The sequence below is a fragment of the Scyliorhinus canicula genome, chromosome 6 (genome assembly GCF_902713615.1).
Source record: "Scyliorhinus canicula chromosome 6, sScyCan1.1, whole genome shotgun sequence".
Taxonomy (NCBI): domain Eukaryota; kingdom Metazoa; phylum Chordata; class Chondrichthyes; order Carcharhiniformes; family Scyliorhinidae; genus Scyliorhinus; species Scyliorhinus canicula.
In genome coordinates, this window is record NC_052151.1 from 12,524,309 (window position 1) to 12,551,590 (window position 27,282).

General features: G+C 47.0%; 1 protein-coding gene across 2 annotated transcripts; it reads right to left on the reverse strand.

Moving 5' to 3' along the window:
- Window positions 1–518: 518 nt before the first annotated feature.
- On the reverse strand, window positions 519–27,272 carry yipf3 (Yip1 domain family, member 3). Of its 2 annotated transcripts, none has more exons than XM_038798958.1 (9): window positions 27,141–27,245; window positions 26,546–26,746; window positions 19,424–19,530; window positions 18,372–18,417; window positions 17,472–17,564; window positions 13,138–13,269; window positions 10,597–10,710; window positions 3,743–3,866; window positions 519–2,672 (listed from the first exon to the last, which is right to left on the reverse strand). In XM_038798958.1, the coding sequence occupies exons 1-9, from the start codon at window positions 27,228–27,230 to the stop codon at window positions 2,545–2,547; spliced, it is 1,035 nt and encodes a 344-aa protein (XP_038654886.1). In that variant the 5' UTR covers window positions 27,231–27,245; the 3' UTR covers window positions 519–2,544. The 2 variants fall into 2 exon arrangements, with proteins under 2 accessions (XP_038654886.1, XP_038654887.1); XM_038798959.1 differs by having other exon boundaries at window positions 531–2,672; window positions 27,165–27,272.
- Window positions 27,273–27,282: the final 10 nt, after the last annotated feature.

A 27,282-nucleotide genomic window follows, 5' to 3' on the forward strand; every position in this document is an offset into this window, starting at 1 on the left:
TCCTCAGTCCTTACTGCTGTCCGTATTTTTGTGTTAACGTCAAATATGACAGGCTGAAGACAACTGGCTTTAGCATTCAGAATAAGAGCGTAGAGAATTAAATCTGGGCCTCAAGGATTGTTCAGATGGAACCTTCACTCTCTAAACCATTACAGTAGAGAATGTAATAACATATCTAAAACAAAAGGACATTACCTGCCAGGTCAATGTGTTAAAAGGGATTCACAACGCAAGTTTACAAAGGCAATTAATTCTATCAACTGAAGAAATTCTGGATAAATACTATTCAATCACCTAGTTTAAGGACCAGTTCTATGGTCATCTCAAATGAAGAATAAATCAATGGTGCTTCTATTTCTCTCATTACATATCATAGAATTACTCACTTGGCTAATATTTTCACCCAAAAATCATGTTCCCTCCTATCACCCAGTATCGATTCAGTGCAAAGGCTCAAGGTGCATAGAAGTGTTGGGGTACACAGCAGTAAAATTCCACTTCAGTTCAAACCCCATAACTTTTCAATTCAATTCTTGTCTTTTAACAATTTTTAATTGTTAAGTTGCTCCAAATACCCACTCCTCCCTTCCATTTCCCATCTAATGATGGGTATCATTACAAGATTGATACAGCAATGGGGGAAGCAGTGCAAACAGACAGAGAACAAGAGCAGCAAAGCAGGAACATGGGGCAGAGAGATCTATAATCAGCAAAGGGCACATAGGTGGGAGGGACTCACATCAGCAATGAGTAAGTGGGGACACAAGTACAAAGTTTTTAAAAATAAATTTAGAGTACCCAAATCATTTTTTCCAATTAAGGGGCAATTTAGCACGGCCAATCCACCTAGCTTGCACATCTTTGGGTTGTGGGGGCGAATCCCACGCAAACACGGGGAGAATGTGCAAACTCCACACGGACAGTGACCCAGAGCCGGGATCAAACCTGGGACCTCGGCGCCGTGAGGCAGCAGAGCTAACCACTGCGCCACCGTGCTGCCCCACAAGTACAAAGATATTGCAGGGTCACCCATAGCCCCAGTTCAGAAGGTGCGATCTACTGGCTATTACGTCAATGGGATAATGGGATGTTCTGGTTCCACACCGGCGCATGGGTTTCCCGGAGACGGGGGAGGGGGCAGTCACCGGGGAATCCCATTGATTTAACTTCGCTGGTGGGCCTCCTCTGTTGTCGAAAAACATGCGGCAGGTTGATCGGTACATCCTGTCCAGAGTATCATATTTTCAAACTAATGTTATGTTCTAAAATTGATACTGCTGATTTTCTAGACCAGAGCAGCCACACCGGAATACGCAGCAATTTAAATTGTGCCAAGTTTTCCATTGTGATGGAGTTTGGCATCAGTTATTTGCTTGCCCAAAGTTTACTGTACAATTTAGACTAGAAACATTACACAAGTAGGAAAAAGACGTGAATTTATACAGAACTTTTCATGATCTCAGCATATCCCAAAGGTATTTACATTGAATTAAGTGCTTTTGTTGTAATGTGAGAAACGTAGCAACCGATTTGCAGTCATAAAACAGTAAAGAAAGAAATCATGTAATGCGTGGTTTGGTTGATGGATAACTATTGGTTAAGACACTAGAAGAACTCCTTTCCTCGCCTTCAAAATAGGGAACCTTTTACATCCACCCGAGGGGGAAAATGGGGTTCTGTTTAACCTATCACCTCAAAGACTAAGTTAGGGAAGAACAGTCCAAAAACAAGTAATAACATGTAGCAACAATATAACTGTTGTTATAGCCAACAACCAGCTTTAAACAAATTGATGATAATTTGTACCAATTCCCTTCATTCCAAATTTTCTCCGCTCTCCCCAAGACTCCCTAATGAATGGTTTATTCCCCCAGCAGTTTTCCGGTATGCTTGAACTGTAGACTGTCAGCAAGCTAACAAACTCTGATGCCAACATGGCTTCTATCCTGATCGGTGTCCAATACTGGTGCCAGGTAGCAGACAGGAGTGAGAACCTCAAGACACTTCTCCCCCCTAGCCCAGGGGCGCTGAACATAATTGTCGTACTGCTGCCGAGATCAGCTAATAATCGAGCTTGCACACATAGTCTTCACCCGCTAATGCAGAGGAATTGGATTATGTTTCAGGGATGTGGGGGCATTTAATTATGTTTTTGGGGTGGAGGAATTAAGTTTGTGTTTTTTTTTTAAACTGAATGCCTGAATAAAAAGGTGCAGAACTGTACAGCAACCCATGCAAGCAATAAGAAAACACAAATAAATACAATCAGGTCTTAAACATACACACACACAGATATATATATATATAATATATAACTTTAAAAAGTACAGCTCAATTATGTACAGATTGTGTTATCAGTTAAGATGCTGGGATAGAACTGAAAGCCACCCCAATACCCACACCACCACAATTAAATAGTTTATCTAAAGACTACAGACTGCCGTTAAAGCAGCGTTCAAGAATACACTACACCCAGCCTGGTCCACACACAATGTCTCCATGGAGAACTGAGGCAAGGAAGAAATAATCAAAAATAATTTAGAGTCAGCGCATCTGCACGCTGGCTCCAATTGACTTGACCGTGCTGTTCAGCAAAGTGATGGAAAGTTCTGCTATGTCCCGAGGAAATCTCACTGGCCCAGCGTTGGGTCCCTCCAAGGTATCGAGGATACCTGTTGAAAAAGAGGCACATAATTTTGAAGTGTTTTATAAGTGGGCATCACTTAAAAGTCATCAAATGTAATATAAATGCAGGGACAATTTATCTTAAAATCTGGACTGGAGTTAAGTACTATAATTTAATTACAACAAGCACAGCGCTAAGAATAGAAGGAAAAGTAGGACAACTACTTCTGAAGATCACTCAGTGAATTAGTCAGTAAGGTGTCTTGCACAAATGAGTCAGAGTATGGAGATCCTAAGGTTCAGCCCTGGACTGTACTGAAATGAGCTAATCTCAGAAAGTCAGCAGTTTGGGGTGCTGCAATTATAACGTTTGTACACTCAGTTCAGACACACACAAACATGCAAGCACAGGCAGAGCAACCATGAGAGCAAGTGACTGGATAGCAACGCTACCTGTGCAGCCAAATCCCAGCAGAGAACACGAGCACCTGTGGAATCAAATCCCAGCACAAATCTGCCTTCAAGGCAGGACAGCAAAGGAGGAAAGCCAAAGCTTTGGCACGAGGAGGCGGCGGTGAAAGTGGAAATTGCATACGAACAAACACATTCTTGAAACTGTTTTAGTTTAGATTTTTTCTTCTAACTGTGATGCCACTGCATAATTACAGCTGTAATGTTAACTGGCAACCAACTCTCATTTTGAGTATTGCAGCAAGAGATATGTAAGCCATGTTAATTCATCCTCTCACTTTCCAGTCTGGGGTAAGGCAATAACAATTTCAATGAAAGCAAAGGGCTTGGTCTTTACATGCAAAGCAGGACAGAAGCAGACTACAATCCCCAGTAAAAATCTTTAATCTCCATGTCTTGACAACAGTCAGTCACCAAAAATCAGTGGCCCCGGCTGTTTTCTCCTGCCTAATTAGGTCCCAGCTTCCCAACTGCCACAAATAATTCCTGATTGGCCTGCAACCGATTTGGTATAAATGAGGACATTCCAGGCCTACCCAAACTCATTTTACCTGAGAGACTGGCTGACTCAGACAGGACTGGATAAGATCAAACTCAGTGCATTAACACAGCAGAATTAAGCCCATTTGGAGGAATTTTCCTGTACCTTCCACAATCCTGTGGTAAGCAAAGTGCAAGTACAGCAGGAAGACCATGTGCAGGGCAGCAAGCACTCCACAGACAGCGAGCCGCTGGGTTTGTCCGATCGTACGGGAGAGCATCACAGCAACCTGTGAAAGAGAAATTCAGAGTGCAAGGAAGTCATTAGCATGTATTCACTTCCATTGGCAATTCTAAATAGAAAGAAATAAAATAACTTTCCTTCTACATCTAGCCACTTGTGACACACAAAGATTAGGTATGACTCTCATTAGCTCAGAGTAAATGTGCAACAAATGGTGCAATATGAGCCACAACAAACCTTTCAGGTTCATTTGATGAACTGGACAAGGATCCCTCTTCATTTCAATACGTTTCGGCAATTAAAATTACTTTTATCCCTTCTTTGTTACTCCAGTGTATTTGTATATATTAGAGAATAGGCCACTCACTAAACAGGTCCTTGCTGACATTCATGCTTCTCATGAGTTACCTCGTACCCCTTTTAATCCAAACCTATCATAACCCTTTCTATCTCATATACTTACTTTGTTTTACCACAGAAGTAATTAACAGAGAGAATTGCATTTTCAAATTTTTTTTTAGAGTATCCAATTACTTTTTTCCAATTAAGGGGCAATTTAGCGTGGCTAATCCACCAAACCTGCACATCTTATTTTGGGTTGTGGGGGTGAGACCCACGCAGACAAGGGAGAATGTCCAAACTGCACACGGACAGTGACCCAGGGCCAGAATAGAGCCTGGGTCCTAAGCACCATAGGCAACAGTGCGAATCATTGTGCTACTGAATACCCCATTCTAACCACTCTCTCAAGAAGTTTCTTCCAAACTCCTTATTAGATATACTTGTTACTGGGGGCAGCACGGCGGCGCAGTGGGTTAGCACTGCTTTCTCATGGCGCCTGGGTTCGATCCCAGCCCCGGGTCACTGTCCGTGTGGAGTTTTCACATTCTCCCAGCATCAGCGTGGGTCTCATCCCCACAACCCATGTGCAGGGTCGGTCAATTGGCCATATAATTGGAAAAAAAAGAATTGGGCACTCTAAATTTATTATATTTGTAACCATCTTGTATTTATGACCAGTAGTTGGGGGAATATCTTTGCTACATTTACCCTGCTGAAACCCCTTCATAATTTTAGAGAATTATTTTGGGTCACCCCTCGGCCTTCTATTCGATACAGAAAAGAGCCCCAAACTATTAAATCTTTTTGGACAGCTATAATCTCCCAATTCTGGTATCAATCCTCATTATCCTTTTCCTTTTTTTTGAACGCATTTTATTCAAATTTGTATCAAAGTAGGTTACAGTAAATAAGCACCCCGGGAAACATTCTTCCCAACAATCAACTCTACAGTTTGTTCTCCTTTTTCACACCCCCCCCTTCCCCATCACCCACCCCCCTGCAACGAACAACCCCTCAAACACGGTCACAAACATCCCCCACCTTTTCTCAAACTCCCCCTGCTGAGCCCCTTAACTCAAACTTTATCTTCTCTAACTGCAGGATGTAATACAGCTCACCCAACCATGCTGCTACCCCTGGTGACGATGCCGACCGCCACTTCAGCAAAATTTGTTGCCGTGCAATCAGAGAGGCGAAGGCCAAGACATCGGCCTTCCTCCTCTCCATGAGCTCCGACTTCTCCGAGACCCCAAATATCGTCCCCAAAGGGTCCGGGTCCACTCCCTCCTCCACTATCTTGGCTAAGACCGCGAACACTCCCGCCCAGAATCTTCCCAATTTTTCGCAACCCCAAACATGTGCGCATGATTCATTGGCCCCCGCCCACACCTCTCAGACTCATCTGCTACCCCCTGAAAGAACCCACTCATTCTCGCCCGAGTCATATGCACCCTGTGCGCCACCTTAAACTGTATCAGGCTTATCCTTGCACAGGAGGAGGTCCCGTTTACCCTTCGCAGTGCCTCACTCCATACTCCACAATTGATCTCCATTCCCAACTCCGCTTCCCATTTCTTCTTGATCTTCACCACCTGCTCGCCTCCCTGCTCCCCCAGCCACTTGTATATATCCCCAATTCTTCCCTCCCATTCCACATCCAGGAGCAGCAGTCGCTCCAGCAGGGTGTATCCCGGCAATCTAGGGAACCCCTTCCAGACCTTTCATGCAAAGTCCCTAACCTGCAGATACTTGAACTCACTCCTCCTCGACAGCTCTACCCTCTCCCTTAGCTCCTTCAGACTGGCAAACCCTTCCTCCAAATACAGATACCTCACCTTGACCGGCCCCACTTCCCCCCACCTCCTGTCTACACAATCCACCCCCCCCCCGCTCCCCCCCCACCTCCTGTCTACACTATCCACCCCCCCCCCCCCCTCCCCCCGGCTCAAACTCATGATTCTCACACAGCGGCGTTAGCACCGACATCCCTTCCACCCTAAAATGCCTCCTCAGCTGATTCCATATCTTCACCGTAGACTGCACCACTAGGCTCCCTGAATACCTACTCAGAGCCATTGGCAACGCTGCCATCACCATAGCCCTCAAACTAGACCCCTTTCAAGATTCCTCCTCCATCCTAACCCACTCTACCCCTTCTTCCCACCACCGCTGCACCTTGTCCACATTCGCCGCCCAATAATAATGAAGCCAACCCCCCCCTGCTGCCTCTGTAGCAGGGTCCTCCTCACCCTCAGCACCTTCCCCGCCCATACAAAGTCAGAGATGATTGTGTCCACTTTCCGAAAAAAGGCCTTTGGTATAAAGATCGGGAGAGCCTGAAAGATAAACAAGAACCTTGGCAGAATATTAATTTGCACCACTTGGACCCAACGTTAAGTGTAATGTATCCCACCTCTTAAAATCCTCGCTGGCCTCCTCCACCAGCTTCGTTAAGTTCCACTTATGGAGCCTCGTCCACTTCCTCGCTACCTGAATCCCCAAGTACCTAAACCTATCCCTCGCTACCGTAATGTCATCCTCCCTAAATTAGCCCGCTGTGCCAGCTCATTCACCGGGAATACCTCGCATTTCCCTGCATTCAGTTTGTACCCCGGGAACCCTACAAACCTCCCCAACAGGCCCATAATCCTTCCCATACTCTCCAACGGATCCGAAACATACAGCAAGAGGTCATCGGCACAGAGCGACACCCGATGCTCCCTCTGTCCCCTCCTAATCCCCCGCCACTCTGCCAACCCCCTGAGAGCCATCGCCAACGGTTCTATGGCCAGCGCGAACAGCAGCGGCGACAGCGGGCACCCCTGCCTCGTACCCCTGTGTAAGTCAAAGCTTCGTGAGCTCATATCATTCGTCCTCACCCTCGCTCTTGGCGCCACATACAGCAACTGTACCCATGCCACAAATCTCACTCCAAACCGCCCCAAAACTTTGAACAAGTACCGCCACTTCACCCGATCAAATGCTTTCTCCGCGTCCATGGACACCACCACCTCCGGTACCAGAGCCCCCGACGGATTCATCACCACATTCAACAGCCGTCTTATATTACTCGCGAGCTACCTGCCCTTCACGAAGCCTGTTTGATCTTCTGCAACCCGCCCCCAGGACACAATCCTCCATCCTCCCCGCCAACAACTTAGCCAATACTTTCACATCTGTGTTCAATAGTGATATGGGTCTATACGACCCACATTCCACCGGATCCTTCCCGTTTTTTGGGATTGGTGTGATTACTGCCTGCTTCATCGTCTCCGGCAACTCCCCCTTCTCCAGTGCTTCATTAAACGCCCCAACAGATGTGGTGCCAGGTCCGTTGCAAATTCCTTATAGAATTCCACCGGGTACCCATCCGGCCCAGGGGCCTTCCCCGACTTCATGCCCCGATACGATTCAGCACCTCCCTCAACCCCAGGGGCTCCTCCAATGCCTGCCTCTTTGCTTCCTGCACCTGAGGAAATTCCAGCTCGTCCAGAAACCACCCCATTTCCCCCTCCTCTCCTCCTGGGTCTGCCTCATAAAGTCTCTGGTAATACTCTCTAAATGCCTCATTTATCTTCCCTGGCTCTGACACCACATCCCCAGCCCCAGACCGGATCTTCAATATTTCCCTGGACGCAGTCTGCCTCCGCAGCAGGTGCGGCAGCATGTGGCTCGCCTTCTCCCCATACTCATATTGCACCCCTCTTGCCCAACGCAGTTGCCCTACCGCCCTCCCCGTTGTCAGCCTGTCAAATTGCCCCTGCAACTCTTTCCTCCTCGCCAATCCCTCTCGGTGAGCACCCTCGAATATTCCCTGTCCACCTCCACTATCTCGCTCACTAGACGGTCATATTCTGCCCTCCTTTTCTTAATCGCACAAACCTCAAATGAGATCATTTCTCCCCGGACCATTGCCTTCAGTGCTTCCCAGAAAATGCCCTCCAACACCTCCCCATTCTGACTGAACTCCACATAATCCCTAATCGCCAACCGCACCTTATCACAAAAACCTCCATCCGCCAACAACCCCGAATCAAACCTCCTCCCCGGCCTCTGCTCTCATTCCGTACTGAACCGAATATCCAGCCAGTGGGGTACATGGTCCGAGATAATTATCCCCACATACTCTGCCCCCTCCACCCCAACCAAAATCTCCCAACTCACTACAAAGTAATCAATCCTTGAATACACCTTTATAGACGTGTGAAAATAAGGAATACTCCTTTCTTCCTGGGTTCTGAAAGCACCATGGATCCACCATACCCATTCTCTCCATAAACCCCCCCAGCTCCCTTGCCATTCGTACTCTACCCATCGACCTGGGGCTCGATCTATCCACCCTCGGCTCCAGGACACAGTTAAAATCTCCTCCCACGATCAACTGGTATGTGGCCAAATTCGGGATTGCTGCCAGAAACCCCCTCATAAAACCCACATCATCCCAATTTGGGGCAAACACATTTACCAACACCACCGGTGCCCCATCCAATACCCCACTCACAATCACATATCTCCCACCAGGATCCCTCACCTCCTTCGCACTCACAGATCCCATTTTTTTGCTCACCACACCCCTCGATTCCAAATCAAACCCTGAGTGAAAAACCTGCCTGACCCACCCCTTCCTTAACCTAACCTGGTCCTTCACACGGAGCGATCTTTTAACCGGCCCATTCAGTCCCCGGACATTCTACGTTACCAACCTTACCGGAGGCTTGCGCCTCCAATCCTCTCGACCGTCCGTCATCTTCCCTACTTAATTCCCGTCCCTTTAATTCTACTCTGTACCTAGCCCATCCCAGATGGCCCCTTTCTTCGTCCTTGACCATGTCATCTCTCACCCCCCTGCCATTTCGCAGAAACCACCCCCCCTGTTTTTCCCCTTCCCCTTCTTTCCCCCCACTTCCCTTTTCCCCCCACCCCCTGGCCACCCCTCTTGGCCTCCTCCCCCACCACCTCACTTCCGTTCACCAGCATAACCTGCTCACGTGGCTGCCCCTGCCCAAAGGCACATCCTAATGACCCCCCCCCCCCCCCGTCCTCACTCCTCAGCTCAAAGAAGAAGGCCTCCTGCTGGCCTTACCCTCCCCCACTCAAACAAGGACTTCTCCTGAACTCCAGGTAACTTTTGAACCCTACAACTCCTTACAATCTCAACATTGAACAGAAATCCCCCCCACAAAAAAAGGTGAAAATCCCCCAATCCGTACACCCACTTCAAACATACTCCCAACTATTACATAGTGCCAGCACCTCGGTTCCCAAGCATTGTCCACTCAGTTCTCCCCCAGTTTAAGCTCCTTAATGAAGTCTTCGGCCGCTTCTGGGGTCTCGAAATAATACTCCCGGCCTCAAAACGTCACCCAGAATTTCGCCAGGTAGAGCACCCCAAACCTGATCTGCCACCGGTACAGCACTGCCTTGGCCTTGTTGAAACCTGCCCACCGTTTTGCCAACTCGGCTCCGATGTCCTGATAAATCTGGACGTCATTTCCCTCCCAGTCACAGCTACGCTTCTCCCTGGCCCACCGTAGAATTTTCTCTTTCTCCACAAATTTATGGAGTCTCACGATCACCGTCTGCGGCGGCTCCCCGGCTCTGGGCTTTTGCCTCAGAGACCTATGCGCTCAGTCCACTTCAGGTGCCTTATCTAGAACCCCTTCTGCCACCAGTCCCACCAGCATCCTCGAGATGAACCTCGTGGCACTAACACCTTCCATTCCTTCAGGCAGGCCCACTATTCGTAGGTTCTGCCTTCTCGAGGTATTCCCCTGCTCCTCAACCTTTGCCCTCAGCGTTTTACAAAGGTCTCCTAGGAGCCCCACCTCCACCTCCAGAGCCACCACACGATCGCTGTGGTCCGAGATCAACCCTTCAATCTCCTGAATCTGTGACCCCTGCAACTCCAAACACCTCTCCATCAGCTCCAAAGTACTCTTCAGGGGTGCCACAGCTTCTGCAATAGCTTTGCATGATCCTCATGCATTGCTTTCCTCTGTTTATGGAATTCCTCCTTGATAAAGGTCATCAGTTCCTGTATCTGTGACCTTACAGCTTGCCCCTCCCCCGCCTGCATGTTGGAAGAGACTATCTGTGAAGCACAGGATTGTTTCAACTTTCCAGCCAAACCTCTCACTGTTTTCTGCTGGGTCCGGTGATCAGAAGACATACCATTCCAGGGGTAAACTACTCCTCTAACATTCACCGAAGCCTTTTCATTAAAATTCCACCCGGATCTGGGTAAAAAGAGCCCTTTTCTGTGACTTTGAACAGGAACAGCCCTTTATGTGACCAATCACTCCATGGTCACAAGCTGAAGTCCATAATCCTTTTTTCTAACAGTTTCTCCAATGCCTTGATACGCTTGTAATAGAGACCACAACTCAAGGCTTTTCCGTGAACAGTTATTAACCACAGAGGGAAATGTATCTCACCATCCTGAGCGTGGACAGTCCTCCAATGATGAACCATAGCAGATAGAAAAGGGAATGGAGGTGAACATTGTAGGTGACGAGCAACACAATGCAGGGTCCAAACAGGCCATAACCCTGTGAACAAGACAGTAAAGTCAATAATGGGCAAAGTTATGGTCATTCCACAGAAGCTATTGAATCACTAGATACATAATCCATCATTTGAAGTGGTACATTATCGGATTGTATTGTTTTCTGAAACTTGGTACCGAGATACAGGCCCTCACTGTGGAGCATTTAATCACCAAGTTGTGTTCCTGACATGGGATAGAATCACAGAATGGTTACAGCACAGAAAGCGGCCATTCGGCCCATCATGCCTGCATTGACTCTCTGACGGAGCAATTCACTAATTCCACCCCCTTCTCCCCGTGAACCTGCAAATCCCTCCTTTTCAGATAATAATCCAATTCCCTCTTGAACGCCTTGATCAAACCTAGCTCCATCACACTCTCAGCCAGTGCATTCAGATCCTTATCCCTCACTGCGGGGAAAGGTTTCCCCTCATGTTGCCATTGCTTCTTACGCCAATTATCTTGAAGCAATGCTCTCCGATTCTCTATTTTTTCATCAACGGAAACAGTTTCTCCACTTCTCTTCTGTCTGGACCCCTTATGATTTTTAATACCAGGTTGCACGGGGTGGCAGTGGGTTAGCACTGCTGCCTCATGGCGCTGAAGTCCCAGGTTCAATCCCGGCTCTGGGTCACTGTCTGTGTGGAGTTTGCACATACTCTCCGTGTTTGCGTGGGTTTCACCCCCACAACCCAAAGATGTGCAGGGTAGGTGGATTGGCCACACTAAATTGCCCCTTAATTGGAAAAAATGAATTGGGTACTCTAAATTTTTTTTTTTAAAAGAAAAAAAAATGATTTTGAATACCTCAATCAAATCTCCTCTCAGCCATCCTCCTCTCCAAGAAAAACTGTCCATACTTTTCCTGTCTTCCTACGTAACCAAAGTTTCCCATTCCTAATAATAGTAATAGTCGCTTATTGTCACGAGTAGGCTTCAATGAAGTGGCTGTGAAAAGCCCCTAGTCGCCACATTCCGGCGCCTGTTCGGGGAGGCCGGTACGGGAATTGAACCCGCGCCGCTGGTCTTGTTCTGCATTACAAGTCAGCTATTTAGCCCACTGTGCTAAACCAGCCCCCAAGCATTCTCATGAATCTTTTCTGTACCCTCTCTAATACCTTCACACCCTTCCTAAATTGTGATGCTCAGAACTGGAGGTAATTTTCCAGTTGAGGGTGAACCAATGTTTTACACACGTTTTAACGTATTTTTATACTCTGTGCTTCTATTGAAGAAGCCTAGAATGTTGTATGATTTGTAAATTGTGCTCTCAATCTGTCCTGCGACCTTCAATGATTTACACCCCCCCCCAATGAGAATTGTACCTGTTTTTTTATATTGTCTCTTCACGTTCTACTACCAAAGTGAACCACTTCACACTTCTCTGCATTAAATTTCATCTGCCACTCACCACCCTGTCTATGTTCTTTTGAAGTTCTACACAATCCTCTTCACAGTTCACAAAGCTTCCAAGTTATGTCCATCAATTTTGAAATTGCACTGTTCTGTCCTGTTCACAAAAATCAGGGTAAATCCAATCTTGACAAATTGCTGCCACATCAGTCTACCCCAAATTATCAAAGTGATGGAACGTGTCATTAGCATTGCTACCAAATGACACTTACTCAGCACTGAGCTGATCACCAATGCTCAGTTTGCGTTCTGGCATAATCACTTGAATTCAAACCTTATTACAGCCTTGCTCCAAAAATGAATAGAGGAGCTGAATTTACAGTGACTATACTTGACATTGAGACACCATTTGACTAAATATGGCATCTACAACAACATTCGTGGCACCATCCAGGACAAAGCAGCCAGCTTGATAGGCGCCTCATCCACCACCTCATAACATTCACTCTTTCCACCACTGGCAGCATTGTATGTCTTGGACAAGATGCACTGCAGTAACTCACCAAGCCTCCTTCAACAGTACCTTCCAAACCTGTGACCTCTACCACCTAGAAGGAGAAGGGAAGCAAATAGATGTGAACACCACTACCTGGAAATTCCATTCCAAGTCACTCACCATCCTGTCTTGGAACTAGATCACTGTTCCTTCATTGTTGCTGGGTCAAACATTTGGAACTTTCTTCCGAACGCCACTCTAGCTGTACCTACATTAGACAGTGGTTTAAGAGCATCTTTTCGAGGGCAATTAGGAATGGGTATAATTACACGCCTTGACAATGATGTCAACTTGCCATGATCAAAAAGCTTGGCAACATTCACCGTCAATTCTCATGGAGAAACAATCACCTGAATGTAATACCAGAGTGAAGACCCTATCCAGTGAATCAGATCTCAGAAAATGTCACCTCCTTCAGAAGAGATGCAATTAATGGCAAAACAGAATTCTTTACTGATAAACACACAAATGTTATATAGTGTAGTCTGTCCCTGCCCATCACACTCGCACAACACTCACCAGCAGTGACAGCATCTGCAGCATTGTAATTTGGGCATTGCACAAATAGCCCAGGAAGTAGACAAAGGAGGAGACACCCAGCCAATAACCAAAGCAGGTTCCAATCGCAGTGCCCATCAATGTGCCCTCTCTCTGTAGGAACATACAGTAGTATGCAAGTTAGCAATTTGTAACAACTCCACTTGTTTAAAATTAATCAGCTGAAAGGTCTCCTCACTATTCTTGCTTCCTACCCCGTTTTGGGTATAATTTGCCTTTTTCTTTCTCGGGTTCGATGGGATTCTATTAGCTTGTACTTAATGAGTACTTTGCACGGTATTCACCGAGGAGAGGGACATGACGGATGTTGAGGTTAGGGACAGATGTTTGATTACTCAAGGTCAAGTCGGCATAAGGAGGGAGGATGTGTTGGGTATTCTAAAAGGCATTAAGGTGGACAAGTCCCCAGGTCCGGATGGGATCTATCCCAGGTTACTGAGGGAAGCGAGGGACGAAATAGCTGGGGCCTTAACAGATATCTTTGCAGCATCCTTGAACACGGGTGAGGTACTGGAGAATTGCTAATGTTGTCCCTTTGTTTAAGAAGGGTAGCAGGGATAATCCAGATAATTATAGACTGGTGAGCCTGACATCAGTGGTAGGGAAGCTGCTGGAGAAGATACTGAAGGATAGGATCTATTCCCATTTGGAGGAAAATAGACTTATCAGTGATAGGCAGCATGGTTTTGTGCAGGGAAGATTATGTCTTACCAACTTAATAGAATTCTTTGAGGAAGTGACAAGGTTGATTGATGAGGGAAGGGCTGTAGATGTCATATACATGGACTTCAGTAAGGCATTTGATAAGGTTCCCCATGGTAGGCTGATGGAGTAAGTGAAGTCTCATGGGGTCCAGGGTGTACTGCTAGATGGATAAAGAACTAGCTGGGCAACAGGAGACAGAGAGTAGTAGTGGAAGGGAGTTTCTCAAAATGGAGAACTGTGACCAGGGGTGTTCCACAGGGATCTGTGCTTGGACCACTGTTGTTTGTGATATACATAAATGATCTGGAGGAAGGTATAGGTGGTCTGATTAGCAAGTTTGCAGATGACACGAAGATTGGTGGAGTAGCAGATAGTGAATGGGGACTGTCAGAGAATACAGCAGAATATAGATAGATTGGAGAGTTGGGCAGAGAAATGGCAGATGGAGTTCAATCCGGGCAAATGCGAGGTGATGCATTTTGGAAGATATAATTCAAGAGCGAACTATACTGTAAATGAAAAAGCCCTGGGGAAAATTGATGTACAGAGAGATCTGGGTGTTCAGGTCCATTGTACCCTGAAGCTGGCTGCGCAGGTCGATAGAGTAGTCAAAAAGGCATACGGCATGCTTGCCTTCATCGAACGGGGTATTGAGTACAAGAGTCGGCAGGTCATGTTACAGTTGTTTAGGACTTTGGTTCGGCCACATTGGGAGTACTGCGTGCAGTTCTGGTCGCCACATTACCAAAAGGATGTGGATGCTTTGGAGAAGGTGCAGAGGAGGTTCACCAGGATGTTGCCTGGTATGGAGGGTGGTAGCTATGAAGAGAGGTTGAGTAGATTAGGATTATTTTCATTATAAAATCGGAGGTTGAGGGTGGACCTCATTGAGGTCTACAAAATCATGAGGTATAGACAGGGTCGATAGCAAGAAGCTTTTTCCCCAGAGTGGGGGACTCAATTACTAGGGGTCACGATTTCAAGGTGAGAGGGGAAAAGTTTAAGGGAGATATGCGTGGAAAGTTCTTTACACAGAGGGTGGTGGGTGCCTGGAACGCATTTCCAGCGGAGGTGGTAGAGGCGGGCACGATAGCGTCATTTAAGATGTATCTAGACAGATACGTGAATGGGCAGGGAGCAGAGGGATACAGATCCTTAGAAAATAGGCGACAGTTTTAGATAGAGGATCTGGATCGGCGCAGGCTTGGAAGGCCGAAGGGCCTGTTCCTGTGCTGTAATTTTTCTTTGTTCTCTTTGCATGGAGGGTTGGTTAACAGCCAGAGTGGGAATGAAGCTCAATATAGGGATGGCAGGGTGTAAATGAAAGGATCAATGCTCAGGCCTCAGCTTTTTCATAATCAATCTCAATTGCTTAGATCACTGTTTTTCAAACCTTTTTTCTGGGAACCCATTTTTACCAACTGGCCGACCTTCACGACCCACACCGGCCGACCTGCGCGACCCACCATTTTCTCTTACCTTGTTTGCTGCTGACAAAAATGGAGGAAATGGCTTTGGGTCTCTTTGGCCCCAATGCTCCCAAAGGCTGCGACCAAATTTTAAAAATGTAGCCGCACTGCACATCCGTGCCCAATCATCCGGATGCATGCACATAGTTTTGCGCATGCACACCGATGATCGGGCACGCATGCGCAGTACGGCCGAATTTTAAAAATCTGTTCCTGGCAATTTTGAAGGCCGCCTGCAGCTGGTATTATTAAAAGCCGGCTGCTGTGGCTGTTGTGCAGATTTACGCGATCGGGTGCGCCGCGACGGACGGCTCTGTGACTCTCCCGACACCCGCCCACAGGTCGCGTCCCCGGGTTTGACAATGCCTGGCTTAGATAAGGGAAAAGAATCATCCAGAAAAGGAGTCACCCAGACTCAAAGCATTAGCTCCATTCTCTCTCCACAGATGCTGTCAGGCCTGCTCAGATCATCCAGCATTTTCTTTTTGCTTAGATAAGGGGACCAGTTAGGACAACAAAGGTAGTTTTAAGGGATTTGCATTTGCATTGGTAAACATTGGAAATAAGATATAGTTTTAAGTGGGTTTAATTTAATCTTTCTGTGCCAGGAAGGATAAAAACTACAGTTAGGTTCATGCTGGAGAAGGGTGTTTGGATGCGTCGGGGTTGGTTTCAATTTTAACGGTGATTCTATGTTTAGAGAGGGTTCGAGTAAATAGAAGTCAGTAATTGCTTAGCAACAGGAGGCCACTTTCCAGAGGGAAGGTTTTCCTTTATTTTTAGTTTAAAAAAAATAAATGTAGAGCACCCAGTTATATATTTTTTTCCCCAATTAAGGGGTAATTTAGTGTGGTCAATCATCTAATCTGTACATCTTTGGCAGACACAGAGAGAATGTGCAAACTCCACACGGACAGTGACCCAGGGCCGGGATTTGAACCCGGGTCGTCAGCGCCGCAGTCCCAGTGCTAACCACTGCGCCACATGCCGTTCTTGTTTTTAGTTGTAACTGAAGTCAGATCAATTGGAGATAGGTTCTGAAAGAGAAGGCAACTCTCAGCTCTGCTAGAAGCAGTTCGTTTAGAAGGCTAAAGAGGGAACATCTCTCTCAGCCTTGCTAGAAGAAAAGTCATACTGCGGAGTAATGGCTAAGAAAACAGATGCCAGTAACCTAAAGTCCAGCTAGTTAAGGAAACTAGAGAAATGAAAAAAAGTTTCCAAGAAGTCTGGAGTTAACGGAACAAAGGAAACTAGGAACCAGAACAAATTACTGTTTAGTAAAGTCACAGAGTTGCAATTACATTGGATTGCGAAAGAGCAGAAAGATATCCAAGATATGTTTTTTAAAATAAATTTCAAGAACCCAATTCTTCTTTTTCAAATTAAGGGGCAATTTAGCAGGGCCAATCCACCAAGCCTGCACATCTTTGGGTTGTGGGGTGAGACCCACACAACACAAGGAGAATGTGCAAACTCCACAGACAGCGACCTGGGGCCGGGATTGAACCCGGGTCCTCAGCGCCATCGGGCATCAGTGCTAACCACTGTACCACTGTGCCGCCTTGAACTGTATCTAATTCTTTCTTGAAATCACAACGTTTTTGCTTCAACTACTTTCCGTGGTAGTGAATTCCACAGACCACACTCTGGGTGTAGAAATTTCTCCTCACCTCAGTCCTAAAAGGTTCATCCCTTATCCTCAAATTATGAGCCATAATTCTGGACTCCCCAGCATCGGAAACATTCTTTCTGAATCTACCTTATCTAATCCTGTTAGAATTTTACAAGTTTCAATGCCATCTCCTTTCACTATTCTAAACTCCAATGAATATAATCCTAACCGATTTAGTCTCTCCTCATATGAAAGTCCCGCCATCCCAAGAATCAACCTGGTAAACTTTTGCTGCACTGTTTGCATAGCCAGAACAGCCTTTCTTAGGTAAGGACACCAAAACCGCACACAATACTCCAGGTGTGACATCACCAATGCCCCGGACAATCGCAGTAAATAGTGACTGTTATATAGCAAGAGGTACGTTCTGACCACCTGCAACAGTCCTTATCAGTATCACTGCTCACTATCCACTTGTTGTCAGTCATGTCCTCAAATATAATACTTACAATTACTGTCTCAGATGTTTTCATCCCATGCAGAAGGATGGCCACCAGTGTGAAAACCAGCATCAAAGGGCCATACAGCTCTCCTGCAACTTTCTATAAGGGAAACAAAGCACAGCAAATACTATTTCACAACATTATTCCACCAAATTCCAAATAAATTAATGACTTTTGCAAACAGTGGTGTTCAATAAATCCAACCCCCCCCCCCCCCCCCCCGCACACTGATACTGATCCATCTATGGGACTTGGAATCAGTCATTCGGCCCTTTATCTCTGACATTCTCTACCCCAGAGGACTGTGGAAGCACAATCATTGAGTCCATACAGTCAGAGATCAATACATTTCTGGATAAAGATATCAAGAGTTATGGGGAAAATGGCACTGAGGTAGATCATCAGCCATGATCTAGCTGAATGGCTGAGTACGTTCAAGGGGTTGAATGGCCTACTCCCATTCTTAAGTTTCCTGAAGCATGTTCCACCAGTCAACTAAACCAAGGCGGATCTATATCTGAATTGTATCTATTCACCTTGGTTTTGTAACCCTTAATGACATTGTTTAACAAAAACCTAGCAACCTCAGTTTTGACATTTTCAATTTACTCCAGCCTCAACAGCTTGTCTGATTGGTCAGGGTTGAGGGAAGGTAGGGACGGGAGCGTGACATAGGAATATGGAACAAAGTTCCAGCTCCCCAATATTCCTGCCCTTCCCCGCACCATATTGCAATTGTCTTTTAGATTCATCTGGTTGCATCTCTGACAAACCTCTGACATGGTTAATTATAGATCTTTTATAAATGAGATAAAATGTTTGCCAGGGTGCCTATCTACATTCTCAACCAGGTAATAGTGGGCTGCGCTAAGAGTGGAATATAAACAGAACCTAAAGCAGACACACCTGAGGGAAATTGATGATTCGGACTGGAATGAGAGACTCCATCAACCTGGAATGGGGAAAAAAAATATAAGACACAAATCAGATATGTTCAGGTCTGGAATTAGAAATGGCCATTGGTAAATGCCTGATTCTTCATGTATTCGGTGTCAGTACACGGCAAGACCGTGATTATTTGTAGCAGGACTTGCAGTATTCAAATTACGGACTCTGATTTCAGAGTCCAAAGTCTGAATATTTCCAAAGGGCTAAAAACCCTGGGCTACCGTGAACAAAACACAAAATACAGAATATTAAAAATATGGAAAGGAGAAAAAAAGTTTTTCAACTCATTAACTAAGCTCCAATAATACATAACTTCAAACAAACTGCAGCCGTCTATTTCAGTTCAAATTAATATTACTGTTCCAGGGCAGCACGGTGTCGCAGTGGGTTAGCCCTGCAGCCTCACTGTGCCACGGTCCCAGGTTCGATCCCGGCTCTGGGTCACTGTCCGTGTGGAGTTTGCACATTCTCCCCGTGTTTGCGTGGGTTTCGCCCCCACAACCCAAAGATGTGCAGGCTAGGTGGATTGGCCACACTAAATTGCCCCTTAATTGGAAAAAATGAATTGGGTAATCTAAATTTATAAGAGAAAAGATATACATTACTGTTCCTACATTTCCAGCTATGATGGATTTAGAAAATTCTCAATCTGAAGTGAGATTTTATGTGGATGGGATACGGATGCAAGTTTAAATTCAGGAGATTTAGGACTGAGGAGTTTTTTCACCATATAAACAAAGAGGGTTTTGAGGATGTGGAATACATCACCAGTGTTAATGATTGAAATGGACCTCATTTAAGAATGGATAACTAGGTTGCTGTAAGTGGGATAAAGAGATATCAGCATATGGAATTAAGACAATGGGTTATCTGGAGGGTATAAACCAACAGATGGGGTGGATGAATAGCTTGCATCTCTATTACAATTTCCATGCTCTATTTCTTTTTTTTTATTGATCCACATTTTTAGAGAAGAGCTGAAGAACAGTTTCAAACAACAGCACACCTACCTGTTCCTGACTTGGATTGGCTCAACATCAAAGTAAGGTCGGAGAATATCAATGTTACCATACAGGTTGAAAGCTTTTGATGCCTGCCTCTTGCCTGCCTGCCACACCTGTAAGAGACAATCCAAACTTAGGAGTGGCAGATCACTTAATGGATGCCTGTGTCACAAATGAACATGATCAAACACATCGCAACACAAAATATTGTCTGCCATTCTGGATTGGGATACTCACAATTGATATTGGGGGGGGGGGGGGGGGGGGGGGGGGGGGGGGGGGGGGGGGGGACCTGGAATACAGTGTTGGACCCGAAGGTGGATAGGTCCCGGCCAAGCTTGCTGGCCCCTTGAGATAGGGAGTACTGTCGGTACTTTTTGTCGGTCCATAAGGAGGAAGACAGCGTATTTGACGATTGTGATATTGGACCAGGCTCCACACTGGTTGGATGTGGTTTTGGAGAAGGGGCCAGCCCAGAGGCCAGATGTGGTTTTGATGGCGGACCCAAATTTTTGTACTAAAATGGGGAAGGTGATTGAGGAGTACGTGGGGCTTAACCGGAATGGGGACTTTTCCCCGTCGGTGGTTTGGGAGGTGTTTAAAGCAGTAGTGACGGGTGAAGTCATTTCATTCAAGGCAAAGGTGGATAGGGAGGTGCAGGAGAGCGGCAGCGATTGATAGTTACAGGTGAATTTTGATCTTCTATCCATGGGGAGGGCAGTTGAGGTGAGTGGGGGGGATTGTTTATGAGTATGGAGAGAAGGCCGGTCGATTTCTGGCAGGCCAGCTGTCGACAGAGAGGAAGATAGTGGCACGGGAGCAGGTGAATAAGAGGAAGATAGTGGCACGGGAGCAGGTGAATAAGGCGTTTGAAGACTTTCACAGGAACTTACATAAGTTGGAGCCGCCAGAGGATATGTCTTAAATTTAAGGATGTGGTGGTAGAAATGCTCGATAGTTAGGGGAATGTTGCTGGAGACGATGGGGCAGACATTCATCTCACTATTACTTAAAAAGGATAAGGATTCGTTAGAGTGTGGGCCATACAGGCCCATTTCTCTACTGAACGTGGATGCTAAGATATTGGCAACGGTGTTGGCGTTGAGGTTGGAGAAGTGCCTTCCGAAGGTAGTTGGGGAGGATCAGACGGGGTTCGCTAAGGGCAGGCAGCTGTCGTTGAATAAGGCAGCTGCTGAATATGGTGCTTTCTCTGACAGAAGGAAGAGAGTTGGAGGTGGTGCTGGAATTAGATGCGGAGAAGGCGTTTGACAGGGTGGAGTGGAGCTATCTGTGTGCGGGGTTGGAGAAATTTGGGATTGGGCCTAAGTTTGTGGCATGGGTGAAATTGCTGTACAAGAATCATTCAGTGTGTGTATGAATGAACGGCATGAATTTAGGGTATTTTCCACAATTTTTGTTTATTTTTCAGTGTCTGCTGGCCTTTTTACCGAAGCAATTTTTTTAATGAGTGGATAGTCTGGTCTCATAGTTTGTGTTGGCAGGGAAGGTGGTTAAGATAAGGAAAGCGGTGTTCCAAACGAGGCGGCAGTCGGGGAGCTTGTTCCTTTCCAACTTGCTATACTATTACTGGGCGGCGAATGCGAAGAAGGTGCGGGCTGAAGTAGGGAGACGGAGGCCTTGTGTGTGCAGATGGAGGCGGGTTCCTGAAAGAGGTTGGCAACGGCGCTGCTAATGCTTTCCCCAGGGAAGTATTTGGGAATTCCTGTGGTGGTAGCCACGCTGAAGATTTGGAGATTCCAACAGCACTTTAGGTCGAAGGCAGGCTGGATGGTGATGCCGACAAGAGGGAACCATGGGTTTGAGCCAGGAAGGATGGATGAGAGGTTCTGGAGATGGGAGGAGAGAAGGATGAAGGAGATGGAGGATTTGTTTTTGGAGGTTCGCAAGCTTCGAGGATTTGGGAGTGAAGAAATCAAGGGCGCCTACCGTTCCATCCCCCGGCCGCACTTTGGGAAATCAGACCATAAGACGGTGCCCCTTCTCCCAGCATACAAGCAGAAACACAAGCGGGAGAATCCAACTAAGAAGGTTGTGCGGTGCTGGTCCGAGGAAACAGAAGAGCTCTTACGTGACTGCTTCGAGACAGTGAACTGGTCCATATTTAAGAACCAGCGACCAACTTAAATGAGTATGCCACTACCGTCACAGACTTCATCAGCAAATGTGTGGACGACTGCGTGCCAAAGAAAGCAGTACGTACATTCCCCAACCGGAAACCATGGCTCAATCGCGAGATTGACTCCCTACTGAAGGACAGATCTGAGGCGTTCCAAGTCAGACAACCCTGTCCTATACAAGAAATCCAGGTAAGACCTCCGCAAAGCAATCCGAGATGCCAAGAGAGAATATCAAACCAAGCTGGAGTCACAGACCCTCGGTGGTTGTGGCAAGGACTAAACAACATAACGGGCTACAAAGCGAAGCCGAGCAGTATCTCCGGCAGCAGCGCACCCCTCCCCGATGAACTCAATGCATTCTATGCTCGGTTTGAGCAGGTAACCAACAATCCTCTCGAGTGCCCCAGCAGCCCATAACACACCCATACCCACCATCACAGCTTGCGAAGTTCCTGAAAGTGAACCCTCGGAAGGCGACGGGCCCGGACGGGAACCCTGGTCTTGCACTCAGAGCCTGCGTGGACCAGCTGGCAGAGGTATTCGCGGACATCTTTAACCTGTCCCTACTCCACTCCGAGGTCCCCACCTGCTTCAAGAAGATCACCATCATACCGGTGCCACAGAAGAACCAGGCAATGTGGCTCAATGACTACCATCCGGTGGCCCTGACTTCAGTCGTAATGAAGTGCTTCGATCAGTTGATCATGAAGCGCATCAACTCCATACTCCCAGAATGCCTTGATCCACTGCAATTCGCATACCGTCGCAACCGGTCCACAGCAGATGCCATTTCACTGGCCCTACACTCATCCCTAGAGCATCTCGACAACAAGGACTCCTACATCAGACTCCTATTTATTATTTAGGGGCTCCTATTTAGGGTCTGGTTTAGTTCACTGAGCTAAATCGCTGGCTTTGAAAGCAGACCAAGCAGGCCAGCAGCACGGTTCGATTCCCGTACCAGCCTCCCCGGACAGGCGCCGGAATGTGGCGACTAGGGTTTCACAGTAACTTCATTGAAGCCTACTTGTGACAAAAAGCAATTTTCATTTTCATTTCATTTCATTGACTCCAGCTCTGCCTTCAACACCATAATCCCAGCCAAGTTCATATCAAGGTTCCAAAACTGAGGACTTGGCTCCCCACTCTGCAAATGGATCCTTGATTTTCTGACCAACAGGCCACAATCAGTAAGAATGAACAACACCTCCTCCACAATAGTCCTCAATGCTGGGGCCCCGCAAGGCTGCGTACTTAGCCCCCTACTCTACTCCATGTACACACACGACTGCATGGCAAAATTTGGTTCCAGCTCCATCTATAAGTTTTCAGACGATACGACCATAGTGGGCCGGATCTCGAATAACGACGAGTCAGAATACAGGAGGGAGTTAGAGAACCTAGTGGAGTGGTGCAGCAACAACAATCTCTCCCTCAATGCCAGCAAAACTAAAGAGCTGGTCATTGACTTCAGGAAGCAAAGTACTGTATACACCCCTGTCAGCATCAATGGGGCCGAGGTGGAGATGGTTAGCAGTTTCAAATTCCTAGGGGTGCACATCTCCAAAATTCTATCCTGGTCCACCCACGTCGACGCTACCACCAAGAAATCACAACAGCGCCGATACTTCCTCAAGAAACTAAGGAAAATTACCAGCTTTTACAGATGCACCATAGAAAGCATCCTATCTGGCTGCATCACAGCCTGGTATGGTAACTGCTCGGCCCAGGACCGCAAGAAACTTCAGAGAGTCGTGAACACCGCCAGTGGATCACACAAACCTGCCTCCCTCCACTGACTCCATCTACACCTCCCGCTGCCTGGGGAATGCAGGCAGCATAATCAAAGACCTCTCCCACCCGGCTTATTCACTCTTCCAACTTCTTCAATCGGGCAGGAGATACAGAAGTCTGAGAACATGCACGAACAGACTCAAAAACAGCTTCTTCCCCGCTGTTACCAAACTCCTAAATGACCCTCTTATTGACTGACCTCATTAACACTACACCCTGTATGCTTCATCCGATGGCGATGCTGATGTAGTTTCATTGTATACCTTGTGTTGCCCTATTATGTATTTTCTTTTATTCCCTTTTCTTTCCATGTACATAATGATCTGTTGAGCTGCTCGCAGAAAAATCTTTTCACTGCACCTCGGTACATGTGACAATAAACAAATCTAATCGGGCAGCACGGTGGCGCAGTGGTTAGAACTGCTGCCTCACAGCGCTGAGGTCCCAGGTTCAAATCCCAGCTCTGGATCACTGTCTGTGTGGAGTTCGCACATTCTCCCCGTGTTTGCATGGGTTTGGGTTTCACCCCCACAACCCAAAGATGTGCAGGGTAGGTGGATTGGCCACGCTGAATTGCCCCTTAATTGGAAAAAATTAATTGGGTACTCTAAAAAAAAAAAAATTTTTTTAATAAATAAATAAACAAATCCAATCCAATTCAGCGTGAGGGGTTCAGATATATGCGGGTGCGGAACTCTGCGAAAAAGGTCTTCCCGAACTTTCCAGTGGCACCATCCTCTTCATTGCTTTCAGTGATGGGGCTGGGGTCATTTCAACGATTTATAGTAGGACCATGGAGGAGATTAAGGTACCATGGAGGGGATTACGGCCAAGTGGGAGAACGAGCTGGGGATGGTGTTGGAAAAGGAATTATGGTATGAGGTTCTGCAGAGGGTTAACGTCTCAACCTCCTGCACAAGGCTGGAGTTGATTCAATTAAAAGTGCTGCACAGGGCACACTTAAGGAAGGCGAGGATGACCCGGCTGTTTGAGGTGGTGGACAATAGCTGCGAACACTGCGGGAGGGGCCCAGCTAATTATGTTCCTATGTTCTGCCCGAAGTTGGAGAAACTTTGGGGGTAGTTTTTTTAGCACCATGTCAGAGGTCCCACACGTAGATTTGGAGCCTGGTCCTCTGGAGGCCGTGTTCAGATCTCACACCTGCCGGAGATGCAGACAGGTGCCAAGGCAGATGTCTTAACCTTCGCCTTGTGGATGACACGCAGGCGGATCCTGTTGGGGTGGAGGTCAGCTTCTCTACCTGTGCCTCGGCGTGGCTGTGGGACCCATTGGAGTTCCTATACTTGGAGAAGGTGAAATTTGCTCTGAGAGAGACAGTTGAGGGGTTCCACCAAAGATGGGACTTGTCTATTTTACATTTGGGCAGCACGATAGCACAAGTGATTAGCACTGTCCCAGTGCCAGGGTCCCAGGTTCGATTCCCCGCTGGGTCACTGTCTGTGCAGAGTCTGCGCGTTCTCCCCCTGTGCGTGGGTTTCCTCCGGGTGCTCCAGTTTTCTCCCCACAGTCCAAAGACGTGCAGGTTAGGTGGATTGGCCATGATAAATTGCCCTTAGTGACCAAAAAAGGTTCACTAAGGCAGGCCAGCAGCACGGTTCGATTCCCGTAACAGCCTCCCCAAACAGGCGCTGGAATGTGGCGACTAGGGGCTTTTCACAGTAACTTCATTGAAGCCTACTCGTGACAATAAGCGATTTTCATTTTCATTTCAAGTGGGAGGGTGCAGACTCGATGGGCCGGATGGCCTTCTTCGGCACTGTATATATTCTATTTTGGGGATCTGATTGCAATCAAGTGTTGGCAGGGGTGCAGTTTGGGAGGGTGGGCCTTTATGTTTCTAGTTTGTAAAAATATTAAAAGATTGAAAATTTATTTTAAAAATAAATTTTGAGTACCCAATTCATTTTTTGCAATTAAGGGGCAATCTGGCATGACCAATCCACCTAACCTCCACATCTTTGGTTTGTGGGGGGGGGGGGGCGAAACCCACACAAACATGGGGAGAATGTGCAAACTCCACACAGACAGTAACCCAGAGCCGGGATCGAACCTGGGACCTCGGCGCCGTGAGGCAGCAGGGCTAACCCACTGCGCTGGCCTAAAATATTGAAAATTTTTATAAAAATATTTAAAAGAAAGAATACATCACAACACATAAATTTGGAGCAAAAATATTGGAAATAGTCAACAGGTCAGACAGCGACTGTGAAGTGCAACACCCCAGCAGAGGCTGACTTCTGGAAATAAACATAGGAGGTGAATACAATACCGCACAACACCCATACAGGGTAGGATATTAGTGAATCAGATGGATTTTTATGACAATCGATAATGGTTTTATTAGACTTTTAATTTCCAGATTTTTATTGACATGGTGGGATTTGAACCTGGGCCCCCTGAGCATTACCAGGGGACTCTGGATTACTAGTCCAGTGACAATAGCATTATACCACTGCCCCCCTCAACAGTTCATCACAGGTATGTTGAGTTGTCAATGCCAATCGCAGGACTCAAGTGCTTGGTGCCAGCAGTTACATATTGATCTTTATTATCGTCACAAGTAGGCTTACATTAACACTGCAGTGAAGCTACTGTGAAAATCCTCTAGTCGCCACACTCAGGCGCCTGTTTGGGTACACAGAGGGAAATCTACAATGTCCAATTCACTAAAGCATGTCTGGTTTAGCTCACTGAGCTAAATCGCTGGCTTTTAAAGCAGACCAAGCAGACCCAGCAGCACGGTTCGATTCCCGTACCAGCCTCCCGGACAGGCGCCGGAATGTGGCGACTAGGGGCTTTTCACAGTAACTTCATTGAAGCCTACTCGTGACAATAAGCGATTTTCATTTCATTTTGGGACTTGTGGGATAAAACCTACGCAGGCACGGTGAGAACGTGCAGACTCTGCACAGACAGTGACCCAAGCTGGGAATCGAACCTGGGTCCTTGGTGCTGTGAAGTGACAGTGCTAACCACTGTGCTACTGTACCGCCCTTTCAAATCGGACTACTTTCAAATCTGAAAGTTACCACTCATAGATGGATCTCCTAATAATTGGTACATGGGTCTCCTCCCCAGTCCTGTACAGTAGAAGTGTCTCAAGGAGGACAACACAAGGTGACTTAACCCCTGAATGAAAATATCAAATCCAACAAGACAAAACCTTCATCCATACCTGATCTGCTACATCTCGACCCAGCTGCCCTTTCAACCCCTTCACACCAAGGAAGGCTCCATCATCTTCCTCTGTAGGCACAGGCTCCTCACCAACATCATCTTCCTCTTTCAGTTGCTGATGCATCTCTCCCATATCCTCAAAGCTTGAGCCAGACGTATCGTCCATGTTCTCCATGTCAATCACTGCTGAGCTGCTGGCCTAAAGATTTCCAATTGAAATGTTGAGAATTAGAGTGGATGAAAATTACTGATGGAAGCACCTCAGTGATGGAGGAGTGTGGCTGAGGGCAGAGGAGAATAGGGGACAGAGAAAGCAACAGTTGGTGGGGATCCAGTAAAGGGGAGGGATCTGGGCAATCCATTCTGGTCAAGGAGAGGAGGTGGGGAAATCAGGAAGAGGTGGGGGTATAGGGGGTATGTTGGGGAGAAGATCAGGGAGGAGGGAGAAACAAGATTGGGGAAGGGGGAAAAGAGTTCGGGTGGAGGGGGAGGGAGGTGGAGCAGAGGAGGAGTGAGAGATCGGGGTGGGGAAGAGATCGGGGAAAGCAATCGTGGAGTTGGGGGGGAAGCGGGTCGGGGAGTCAGTCAGTTACCCCGACTTTCTCTGCTGATTGTACCTCGAATGTTCCCCATTCCCCTCTCCCTTCTCCGTCTCCCCCGCTCCCGCCCCCCGCCGCCGCCATGTTTGCAGCTCCGGTTCCTCCAGCGGCTGCAAACCGGAAACAGCTGCGGCGG